The 11,859-nt window shown below is 32.2% G+C and overlaps 1 protein-coding gene across 1 annotated transcript; it reads right to left on the bottom strand.

Moving 5' to 3' along the window:
- Nucleotides 1-312: 312 nt before the first annotated feature.
- LOC111039460 lies at nt 313-11,450 on the bottom strand. Its single transcript, XM_022322999.1, has 3 exons — nt 10,695-11,450; nt 4,112-4,451; nt 313-957 (listed from the first exon to the last, which is right to left on the bottom strand). Exons 1-3 carry the CDS (start codon nt 10,791-10,793, stop codon nt 539-541), a joined length of 858 nt encoding a protein of 285 aa, XP_022178691.1. The 5' UTR covers nt 10,794-11,450; the 3' UTR covers nt 313-538.
- Between the last annotated feature and the right edge of the window lie 409 nt (nt 11,451-11,859).

Genomic DNA, 11,859 nt, shown 5'->3' with positions numbered 1-11,859 from the left:
ACAGGACTATATGTTATTTTTATTTATGTTGTCGATATATTATATATTTGAATAAATAAAATAAATAGAAATCAAAAAAATACAATAAAATAATTACAAAGTATAATTACATGCATGATTTTCCAAATTTCCTAAATATAAGTCAAACAATAATGAATGGTGTTTCTTGAATGTTATTAAATTTTATTGTCTCTTAAATCTTAAAATTTTGTATCAATTTCAATAATGTATCCAAAATTATTTTTTTTAATAGTTCTCGTTTAAAATCATTTTAATTCGGACTTGATAATTTTTTCAACAGATAGGGCAATGCTGTTTTTTTTTTTGTTTAATTTCTTAGTTTATAGAATTTGTGTTATGAAACGATGTTTAGTGTTTTAATTAAATATATAATATATTGAACGGGTGGGTGTATTAATTTATTGAACATTTCTTTTTTTCGTGAATTTTTTAAACATTTTTAGGTCATCGAGTTCCCGGCCTTAGTTATGTCATACATTTAACCACTACCACCACTTCCGATAGCAGTGCAAAGGCACTAGGGGTACTGGGCCTGAGACTGTGGCTGAGATGAGCCGTATGACGACGAGTAGTCCTCGGACGTCTGATGGATCCTGTAGACAGGCATGGCGGGTGACACGATATCTACCGTCTTCCGGGACCCCGGATACCGTTCCACATCCGCCGGATAGTTGTGCATGCCAGAGATGTCCACCACCGCCTCGGCGCACTGTCGATGAGGCACCAGCGTGCTCTCTTCCATCAATGTAGCAGTTAGGTGACTGCCGCCGCCCTTGCCACCGCCACCGCCCTTCATGCAGCTGTAGATTGCCAGGGCCAGCGCCGCGCCAGCCGTCATCAAAGCCTTGCTGGAGAGTGCCATCAGGGCGCTGGCTCCGACGGCAGCCATCGTGCCCGCCACCCAGTACAGGCCGTGGTAGTCTTTCTTTTTTCTACCTTCAAGTTTTCCGAAAAAAAAAAAAACAATATGAAAGATCGGCTAGACAACGATTTTAAATATTTCGGGACAGGCTATCAAAATACCTACAAAAAAACAAAAAAGTGAGATCCTATCATAGACGATTAACTAGAGAGCTTAGTTACAAAGTATCGATGAGGATATTAATACTTTTTAAATGTAAAAAAAAAGCCTTGGATTTTATGAAGAACTGGCTTTTAAATTGAAACTTGACGATCGTAAGCTTTCACTAAGCTACATTAGGTATATACTATTATTGAAACTTGAAAAATCAAAAAAAAAATTACCACACAGTAGGTACAAAATTCTGTTTTTATAAACTGTAAACAACTTTTTTAATTTTCAATTACACAGCAGATATTTTTTTGAAAATTTTGAAGTATCTCAATCAAAGTTCGAGCGAGTAGTTTTTGAGTATATAACTTTGTAAACGAGTAGTTAATTTTGTGTGACGGAATAAGTAAATATAGAGGCTCAGAATATTTAAAAATGTTAATGATTACAATTATTGATGTATCAAATATCCGTGTATTATTTTTAAAAATGGTCCAATTATAACAAATATCAGTTACTGCATCTAATAATTCATATATTTGATGTTTTTGTAAAACCATTTTTAAGGAGTATTATCCTTAGTGTACACATTTCAACAACTCAGAAACTACTCATTGGAATTTTGGTTTAGATACAACAACATTTTGAAGAAAATCATCCACTAAAATATTAAATAATGTGCAGCTAAAAGGGGAATCCTCATTTGAAAATTGAAGGTTGTATCGCCAAACCGGACTCTTTTAAGTAGTACACAAAATATTAAGAATTTTAAAATATTATCTATTGGTATCCTTACAAGTTGTGAAGATCAGAATTTGAATAAATATACTATTAATACTAATAAATGCGAAAATGGGGATGAATATGCTTAACAAATTACCTTGTATACCTAACGTTTTAATAATAGCCATATTTAATTTTTTTTTTTATAATTCAAGAAGATAAACCCCGTAACAGTAATATAATATAATATAATTAACTATAATTGATAAATAAATAACAAAAATTAAAAAAAAAAATAGTGCAAAAATGTTGTCATCAGCCGGGATCGAACCGCAGCCGTTTATTACCTGTTGATTAAAAGTCATTAATTTCGGGTAGAACGGATTGAATAGCCATTATTTTTGGAAGATTTACTGGACAAGACGTGTAAAAAAGAGACGTGGGCCCCTAATCTAACTCTCCAGCGGCACTTAAACCTCCTACCGCAGTTGCAGTCAGAAGTTATAGGCTTTCGGAGAGCTTATTTAGTTTCAACACGCTCTATACCGATGACGCCATAGGACGTACAGGTGTGTTAGCTATTTTGTGAGTATTTAAATGCACGGTTTGTTTGTTTTCGTGGTGAAGAATTATAACGACTTATCATAATATGTATCTATTCCCCGGGATTATATTATATTATTATAATGCGATAATTAAAAAGATATAATAGTATGTATATTATATAAATGCATATAGATACAAGAGCATGATTAAAAAATCACTGTGCATACCTTAGTACTGGTGACTAAGTTAATGGCCATTAGTATAATATTATTGTACCAACGATTAGGGTTAGGATTTTTATGAACAAAAAAGATACTCATAAATATGCATGAAAAAAAAAACATCACTCCGCTCAGAATCTAAAAAACGGGTAAATTATACGTAACTACGTAGGTATGTACTTCCCTTGAGAATTTTGAAATCTATTCAGATTGAATGAACGGTGTTTTGACATTGGCTCAGCGTCGCACGTTCGAAAATTTGTATAAAGATTTTTTTTACACTTCGTTTTTAGTTCGGTCTATGTGTGCGGCATATATAGGTAATATCTAGAAACGGTATGACACGTTGATGATGCGTGTCCCTGCAGTGGCGTCACGCCGGCCGATTTCAATTTTAATTTTTTTTTCTCCACGACAGACGAACCTAATAAACCAGTTGATGGATAATATAATTGCCGTGTACCGCGTTTAATTTGTTTCCAAAATAATAATTACATTTCGTTATTGTTGACGTGCCTATATATACTCGTCGGTCGAACCATTTAGACGACTTTCACCTCGCGCGTACAATATAATGTCTACTACCTACTAATTTATACCAATTATTCCGGACAAAATCAATAGGTATAGCTAATAAAGAACTACTGCAGACAATCATGTTATTGGTACTTGTGTGCACCTAAATATTAATCGGTTATAACTTTGAATACTATATGTTTAAATTTGATTGGCAATCGAATATCCCCTTGGAAGTTATTTGTATTTTGCGCTAAGTGTGTGGGATAATAATACTACAGACCTCACAGTATACAATATAATTTTAAAATATTATGAGAACATTAATTAGACGTGTAGTAATATTTACAATAAGTGCGAAAAATGAGTGTAATCAATTGGGAATAGGTACATGTACAGTATATATTGTATCTATTATAATATTAACGTATAATATTATTATAGTGTTAGGGGCGTCCCTAGACCTATTTGTCCACAACACGATGCAAACTACTACGAAGCAAAAACTAAAGGTTTATAGTTTATTTGTATTTGCATAATACAATTTTAAATCGCTCAAAATAAAATATATATTTATTTTTGAATGTTTTAAAGAGATTCCACGAGTAACGCATAAAGGTCCAATATTAATTGTTATAATTATTCTAATACTAAAATTAACGAGGAGTTGGATGGAGATAACATGACTTGTAGGAACAACGTCATCGAATGAGATCGATAATTTAAACCACATAATATTAAGACAATAAAATATAACATACATTTATTAAAACGTGACCACTTAACTTATTATCAGTAATATATATGCATACTATGCACTAATAATGCATACATAGTTTTATGTATGAATATTATGTAATCAGAAATAGTACAGCTGTAGAAGAATTGACTATGATGAGGAACTAAGACATTTTCTAAAAAAAAAACTACGAGGGCGCGTAGGGGTGGGATGACTGAATAGTGTGCTGCGTCTGTACATACGTTAGTTGTGTACTTAATTTTTTCAACAGTTTGGGCAGTAAGTAATGCAAAGACTTGACGGTAAATAATAACATTATGCGTTTGGTCATACTCATTCTGAGAAACGGCAAAATCCGTTCGAGCATGCTGTTACCAACCGATCGGGCCGTCGCGTTGATCGGGTTGAGGAGTCTGACCCTTAGATCGATGCTCTCCACGTAATCGTTGAGCCGTTTGGCGATCATGTGGTCCAGCTGGCTGGAGTTGGCCGCGTCCAGAGACTCGTTGCTCGGCAGCAGGCCAGCTGAAGGGCTGCGCCTCTGGAACAACGTAAATCCAGGATATACCTCGTAGCTCCGTTCTCCGTCCAAAGCGTCCAGTAACAGGAGCACGTCCCTCTTGACGCAAGTCATCGTGTAGTTGTTCGAGCATCGCACCTGAGCACCACCTTCCTGCAACAGCCGAACACATTCCGCTCGTTAAGTATAATTATTTTCGATTCCACGGGATGCTATCATCATATTACGTATGATATTTTATTACGGGGGGTAATTATAGGGAAATGACAACATCTTTGATTACGATATTAAATATTACTCTCTTTGACACTATATAGGTTACCTACTTTCTTTTTTATAAATATGTTTTTTCATACAATATATGTATGTTTAATCAACTCTTGATTAAACAAAATTATTTTTAAATATATCATAATGTTGTATGGTAAAAATACATAATAATACATTTAGTTAAATGCATAAAATAATAAAATGAATACTCTTGATACTATACTAGTTGGTTAAGTATCGAGAGTGTCGAGCAATCAAAAAAATTATGTTACATAGTTCGTCTCCTTACTAAATCTCTGTTAGTCCCTCGGCCCTCGGGTGAACTTTACGTTCGTAATATAGTATAGACCTAATAGAATTATATTATACCTTACACGAAATTCAAACATCGTATGATTTACTGGATATATCTTTTAGGATGCAGATGCAATTTTATTTTTCAGATGACATCACAGTAATAATATCATCATTATAACATGGAAAATATAATCAGCTTGACAATGAAGAACAATACGATTTTTCAGGCACTAATTTCCCTATATACATATTTATCAATTATTAGTAGATACTTGTTTAAACATATTTCCTGTAAGGCATTATTAGTTGGAATATATTACTATAAAATATGTAACTATTAAAAATAATATGGTACATGCAATACATCATAATGCTTCGCTCTTTAGCTGTGCTCACAATGATTCAATTTATTTGTAGATGCTACATTTCATATTTTTTAAACTCAAACCGTACATAATATATCTTGAGCGGTTTCACGTGGAGAAAATTAGTTTTTCATCGATCGTCGACGACAGCGAAAAGTGCTAGTTACCTAGCACCCGCAGCTATAAAAACATAGGTACCTACTTACACATATCGAAGGTACACGACACGCGTACCATCATAGGTGTACACGAATTCGGATTCTTCTACCCATTATAGATATATCACATAATAATATCAAATAATACTCACGCATCTTGTGTGGTATGCGTGTTAAGCTAGTGAGTGGTGGGAATATTGCCTGTTGTGTGTGTGTTTGCAATGTGTAGAAGGTTATGCTGCAGATGTAGAGCACGTCTGATCCGACACTAATAACCGTATCATCAATATGCAGGTCATCGTAATAATAATAACAAAGTATTCGTGTGTTATACAAGTAAGTATACATATATATATGTACTACAATGTACGAAAAGGGAAAACCATTCGGTTTGTTTATTTATTTTATTATTATTATTATTATTATTGCTACTCATTTTTTTTTATAATAAAATTAAAATACGATTTTATGTAGACGATTTCACGTGATTTAGGAACTCTAATATAATACACATACGCGATACGATATACGCAACCATAAAATATTATGTGCAATATAGGTAAAGAAAATATATACGCATATCATATCACACACATTCAATTATACGCATACGTCAAATTAGTTGAATTTATAGTTTTCACTAAAACATATATTGGCACTCTCTACGATCCGATTGTACAAATATTTAAAATGTGTAAGAATTTTGCAAAAACTAAACCAATAGAAAACATAATGCGGCACTATGAAAATTGTATCACTAAGTTGCTGTAACTTAAATATATAATACTATCATAACTTTTCCAACATGATTTGAATACATTTTACTTTTTGTTATAATCGTTCTTAAAAAAACATACAATTATTAATTTAACATTTTCATATAATGACTAACTTGTCAATAGCAAATGAGATAATTAAAAACTACAGTTTTATAGATTATAGTCACTCTCACTCGTCTTAGCCCTAGATATAAAATAAAACGGTCATTAAATTAATCAATAATAACTATGATGTATGCATATTGCATATATCTACACATAATTGATTGAATTAATTAAAATACGTGGTAGGTATATTAAATTCTGAGATAGGTTTAAATATCTACAATAAGACCCCATAAATACGCTTTTTTATTTTAGTCCCTATGAATGTGAAAAAACTACATGCCCATAAAAATTATATTTTTTAAAATTTATATTCCAACGAACGATTTGAGCATTATTAATTTCAATGATAAATAAAATATAGTATATTGGATATTTGGGAACCATAGTCAGCTTACATTTTTGAATAATTATTTTTATAAAGTCGAATAATAATAATTAATTAAGTTAAAGTATGTATATAAACGTCAAATCGTTTGACATATCAGTATTGCTTCAAGTGTATAAAATTAGATACGACCATAAGATACGTTCCTTTAACTCAAACAGGTATTATGTGATTAAAAAAATAATAATTAAAAATACTGAGAAGTGCCTATTAAGAAGTATATATTACTTTAGTGGTAATAGTTATTTTATGATTTAATAATTTCTCTACTTATTCCATTATTTTATTATGGTGCAGTAAGTAAATTGTTCTAATTTATTAAATTGTATGATTTATATTCTATTTATTTATTTTAATTATCAGTGAGCAGTGGCATTCTTTATAACACGTTTCATATTTTATTTAATACGTAAAAAAAAAATTACAAGTTAAAGAACAAAATAATATCTGTTCAACAATAAATAAATAAATCCTTGCATATTTATCGTGACATCGTGTACACCGTTTTTTCTACATTTATTATACATGTATATTATATATGGTATATAAATATGTACATAGCTATACATTTATACATTTATATATTAAACATCAATGCTTTTTAGTCGTGATATCTAAATCTATGTGGACAAGTAAGTTTAATATACACATTATGATAGTTTAATAAATAATCGTAAACTATTATTAGATGTATACTTTTTAATTATCTATATTATTGAACCAACCCAATTCAATTATAAAAAATAATATTATACATATGTCATCTGTTATAACATACCTACTACTTATGTACAATATTACCATTTCTAATTTCTAATAAGATTTGGGAGTTATGTTTATGCTAACATAAATCAATGTTAACTGTTTGCAGTTATTAAAAAAATAGACTCAACTTAAAAACTTAGATGAATTACATATTATACTATATTATAATTTGAATTGTTTCTTTCTAATCTAATTAAAATCTTAAAAAATATTAGTATAATTCCAATACATTCATTTAAGTCCTAACACTCTTAAGATGTATAAACATCAATCATGCATCAATTAGAAAAATATATCAACTATAAATTGTATTACATGTTCACATAATAATGAACTGGTAATTAAGTTATTTGAATTTAAACATCATAGTATTGTATGTAATATTTAATTGCAATACTATATACTATTAGGTACTACATCTTACTTTAATTGTGTAATAATATTCACACATTTACAATAAATGACTTATTTACTTAAAATATCAACTTAAAAAAATGTACTTTATTTATTAAAATAAAAAAAATCATTTAATATTTTAGATATGTGGGGAAAGTTAAAGTCATTTTTCTGGCTCGATATGACGATATGTATAGGTACATTTACTCAGTGACCGATGGTTTTTTTTACTTAATTAGTTTCACGAAGAGTGTATGTGTGAAAGTAGTATAAATAGTTTGTTGTTAAAATCAAAACAAGAATTCACAGAATTGACTCGAACGACATCAAACCGATACCACTATTGGTAATCCATTACCATATAAATTATAGACATTCGATTGTGAACAAAACGAATCGTTTTTCATCGTGGTTTACTAGAACTAAATTATTGAAGTAGGTAACATGTTAAGTACGTGCATGCAGTAATCATTGTAATGTCACTTTCGTCAGCTCAGATTTATTCAGTAAACTAATCACAATGCGTGTACGCAAACATTCCAGACGAGTTACCGAGAAAAAGTGATTGGAAAATTTAATTGAAAAATAATGGCTCAAATAATATACAAGTACACGAACAAAAAAAAAACTTAGCTTACGATGTAAATCTTGATCTGTTGTTCTCTGCTGATCCGACCCATTGTGTAAGGTGATTATTGTTTTTAACGAACGTGTTGCACTACATTACAGTAACACTAATAGGTACAATGCGTATTAATTTGCGATATTGGTATTATAATGGTATTAATTCGTTAAACCAATGTATTTGCCCCAATTTCGAATGACACAAAACAATGGAACAGATAAAAATACGATACAGGATGATAAAAAAAAAATGATAAAAAAAACTGTAAGATTTTTCATCGACCAACCGTGCGGTACACGATGAATGGTTTCTTGCCATTGTCAATGGTTTTAAGGCAGTATAGATTCGTTTATCCACGTGTTAAGTGTTCTGAATATGATAATGAATCGTAAATCTAAGATGGAGAATATATGATAAGGAAATCAACACAGTGACACAAGGGAATAACAATAAGGAGAACAAAATCACAGTATTACATAAACATATTATTACCTATATGTCACTGCAGATAATGTTGTGGGTAACTGGGTTATAATATTTTTTTTTTTTAATAATTAGCTTTTAGTCGGTAATATACATCAAATAAAATATGTGCCTGTATGAACGCATGATTAATCTAGACCACTTGGTGATTAAAATAGTATGTAGTGAAATAGAAACTATACTCTATACATATGTAAGCCCGTCGTTTGTATATAATAATTATTAACTGAATCAAGGACCACGATAAGTTTTTTAATTAACAATGATATTTTTCAATACATGTCATATTTTAGTGACCTATAATCTATTGCACAGTTTTATAGATAAAAAATGTTATTCATATGATGGTACGTTCAAAATATTTTCTCAAGATTTTTTGAGTAGTTCTCGCGTAAGGGAATACTGTAAATAAATATGCTAAGAAAATTCAAAAGGTTAAACTAAATTTAGCATTGATAATTATTACTAAATGGTATAATATAAAGTTTATATACAATTAAAACTAAATCTAAAAATTATAAATATATAATAGGATTATAATTTGGTGAAATAAATCAGCGAAGACTAAAACCAGCACTAAGAGTCCATTAAAAAGATCCAAAATAAAATTAATACTACCACCGAAAGGATAGTTTAGAGTTATTAAGAGTGTTAAATCCTTAAATCTTAAAATAAGGATTGAGAATAGTCATAAGGATAGTATTCTATTTTGAGGACTTATGTTGCATAGGATAAAAACTTATGGTGATTTCAAATTGTAAAAGTGTATCTATTCAGTTCAACAAGAAAATTCCTCTGACTTTCAAAAAACGGGTTTTCTGGGACACCCTGTTATAGGGGAACCGGTAGGGAACTGGCAGATTGATCCGGGGAATGTACAGAATTGGCAAGTTCTCTAGCTGTGCAGAGTTCAACAAACGTTACTGTAATGACTTTTTCTTAACTCAGTACCATTCTTCAAGTGCTATAACTTATCATTGTTTTTGAATTTACTTAATAAATTACCACAACTACTATGCTTATTATATTATACATATAATCAGAAAATACTATTGAAGCCTTTTTTAATTTTAAAAAAATTATCAAAATATTACTGAAAGAAAGCATTAGTTCTCAGTTACCAGGTGGTGGTCGAGGGGACAAGACATTTCGTGAGGTAAGTTTATTTTGTACATTTTTTCTCTTACTCTATTACTCAATGCAAAAATGCTTACAACAATTTAAAATAAATAGGTAACATACAAATGTTGTCCTACTCTGTCTAATCATAGTTTCCTCAAATAAAATAACTGAATAGTATTTAGAGTATCGGTCTACCCACAGATTAATGAATACAAATTATACAATAATGAATCATGTTTGTTTAAACTGCGGAAAAAAATAAGCTTAATATCATGGAACTTATCGACGTATGCGAAGTCTGATCTGTCCAGGTAGATTAAATAAAACAATTTGATTGAAATTTAACTCGGAACCGTTAATTATTACTCTTTTGTTTTACCCGGCATGCGATATATATTGAAAACCAAAATCGACAGACGAGCGAAATTCGAACACCCGGTGGAAGTTTAAAAACATACGTACATATTTTTAAAAAACATAAGTCCTCTCGACCTCTTTAAGCCATCTGTCAGTGAATTTGGTAAAACTACAGCGTGTAGGTACTCTGCGATTGCGATAAGATTAATCGTGACACACACGTTAACGACATAATATAATATCTAATACAACTACATCAAGTATTATCAATGGTATTATACCGCACCTGTACCGGCGAGGACGTCGTGACGTTGTCGGCGGCCAGCAGGACAGTTGCTCCGGCGATCAGGTGCAGGACTAACGGTGGCAACCATGGGGGGTGCATGTCTTCGGCCCCGGTGTGAGTCGTAACTTGATAATATTATGCCTTGCGCTTTTGTAATACCAATGTAATAATAATTATTGCAAGTATTACGGTGATCGCCGAGGACACAGCTACGACGACTGAAGTGCACCGAAGGTTAATGACTGACGGCGCTGGAATATTATACCGCTAACGAGCGGCGCCGTCGTCGTCGGGGTGTGTGATCCGCCTCCGCGGTGTATATGTATAATTTTATTGCTGTGTTCGAATGAATCGGCGAAAAAACATAGTCGCGACAAGTGAACCGTCAAACAATAGCGTCGGATGTAAACGTTTCCACATAAAATAGCTTGGTTTTTTTTCTTCTCCTTCCCTCCCCCGTCGGCGGATTTCTGTTCGTCGGTCGTACGCCGATCGGTATACCGCTGCAGCGGGCAAGCGTCCTATGGTAATATCGTTATCTCGGCGCCTTTTGCAGACGACACCAATAAGTCATTTTTTCCGACGGAGACGATGGAGATGACGAGTCGGTGAGCTGATGAGACTGCGACGACTACGAAGACTACGACGACCGCGATGATGCCTCTGCGGGACCGTTTTGGCAACTGGCGGCGGCGGCCGAGGTCTACAAATCGGGCGGATTCCCGATTACAATATATTGGATGGAAGATTTCGAAAATCGGCCGGTTACGGTCTTATAGCCAGCGTATAACAATAATAATATGTATAGGCAGAGCCTAGGTAATTGCCATTATAATAATAATATAATATAATGTTGTATTGTTGTCGTATATATATAGTGATATTATCCTCGTTGTGTGTGTTTACACACGCGCGAACGCGAATTTACGGGGAATTAAAAACAGTGAAAACGGGCCGATTTCAAACCCCCTCGCAAACAAGCGTTCGGCATCGTTTTCACACGACCGAATATATGCGTGCTGCGATGATATCGTACGAATCGCGTATGGAATCAATAATCAGGCCGGTGGTCGGGTCCGGCTAGTGCGTTTTAATGATAATAATAATAATAATAATAATATAGATATAGTGCCCGTAACGTACATGCCGTGTAAATCGTACTCTC

This window comes from Myzus persicae, unplaced genomic scaffold, assembly GCF_001856785.1.
Source record: "Myzus persicae strain clone G006 unplaced genomic scaffold, MPER_G0061.0, whole genome shotgun sequence".
Classification (NCBI taxonomy): domain Eukaryota; kingdom Metazoa; phylum Arthropoda; class Insecta; order Hemiptera; family Aphididae; genus Myzus; species Myzus persicae.
Note: the sequence above shows the minus strand (reverse complement) of the source record. Positions and strands in the feature narration are given on the sequence as shown.

Coding starts and splice junctions, on each gene's coding strand:
- LOC111039460 (XM_022322999.1), bottom strand. CDS start 10,793: ATGCACCCCCCATGGTTGCCACCGTTAGTCCTGCACCTGATCGCCGGA. Junction 4,452..10,694: donor CGACGTCCTCGCCGGTACAG/GTGCGGTATAAT, acceptor CGGCTGTTGCAG/GAAGGTGGTGCTCAGGTGCG. Junction 958..4,111: donor TTTGCCGTTTCTCAGAATGA/GTATGACCAAAC, acceptor GAAAACTTGAAG/GTAGAAAAAAGAAAGACTAC.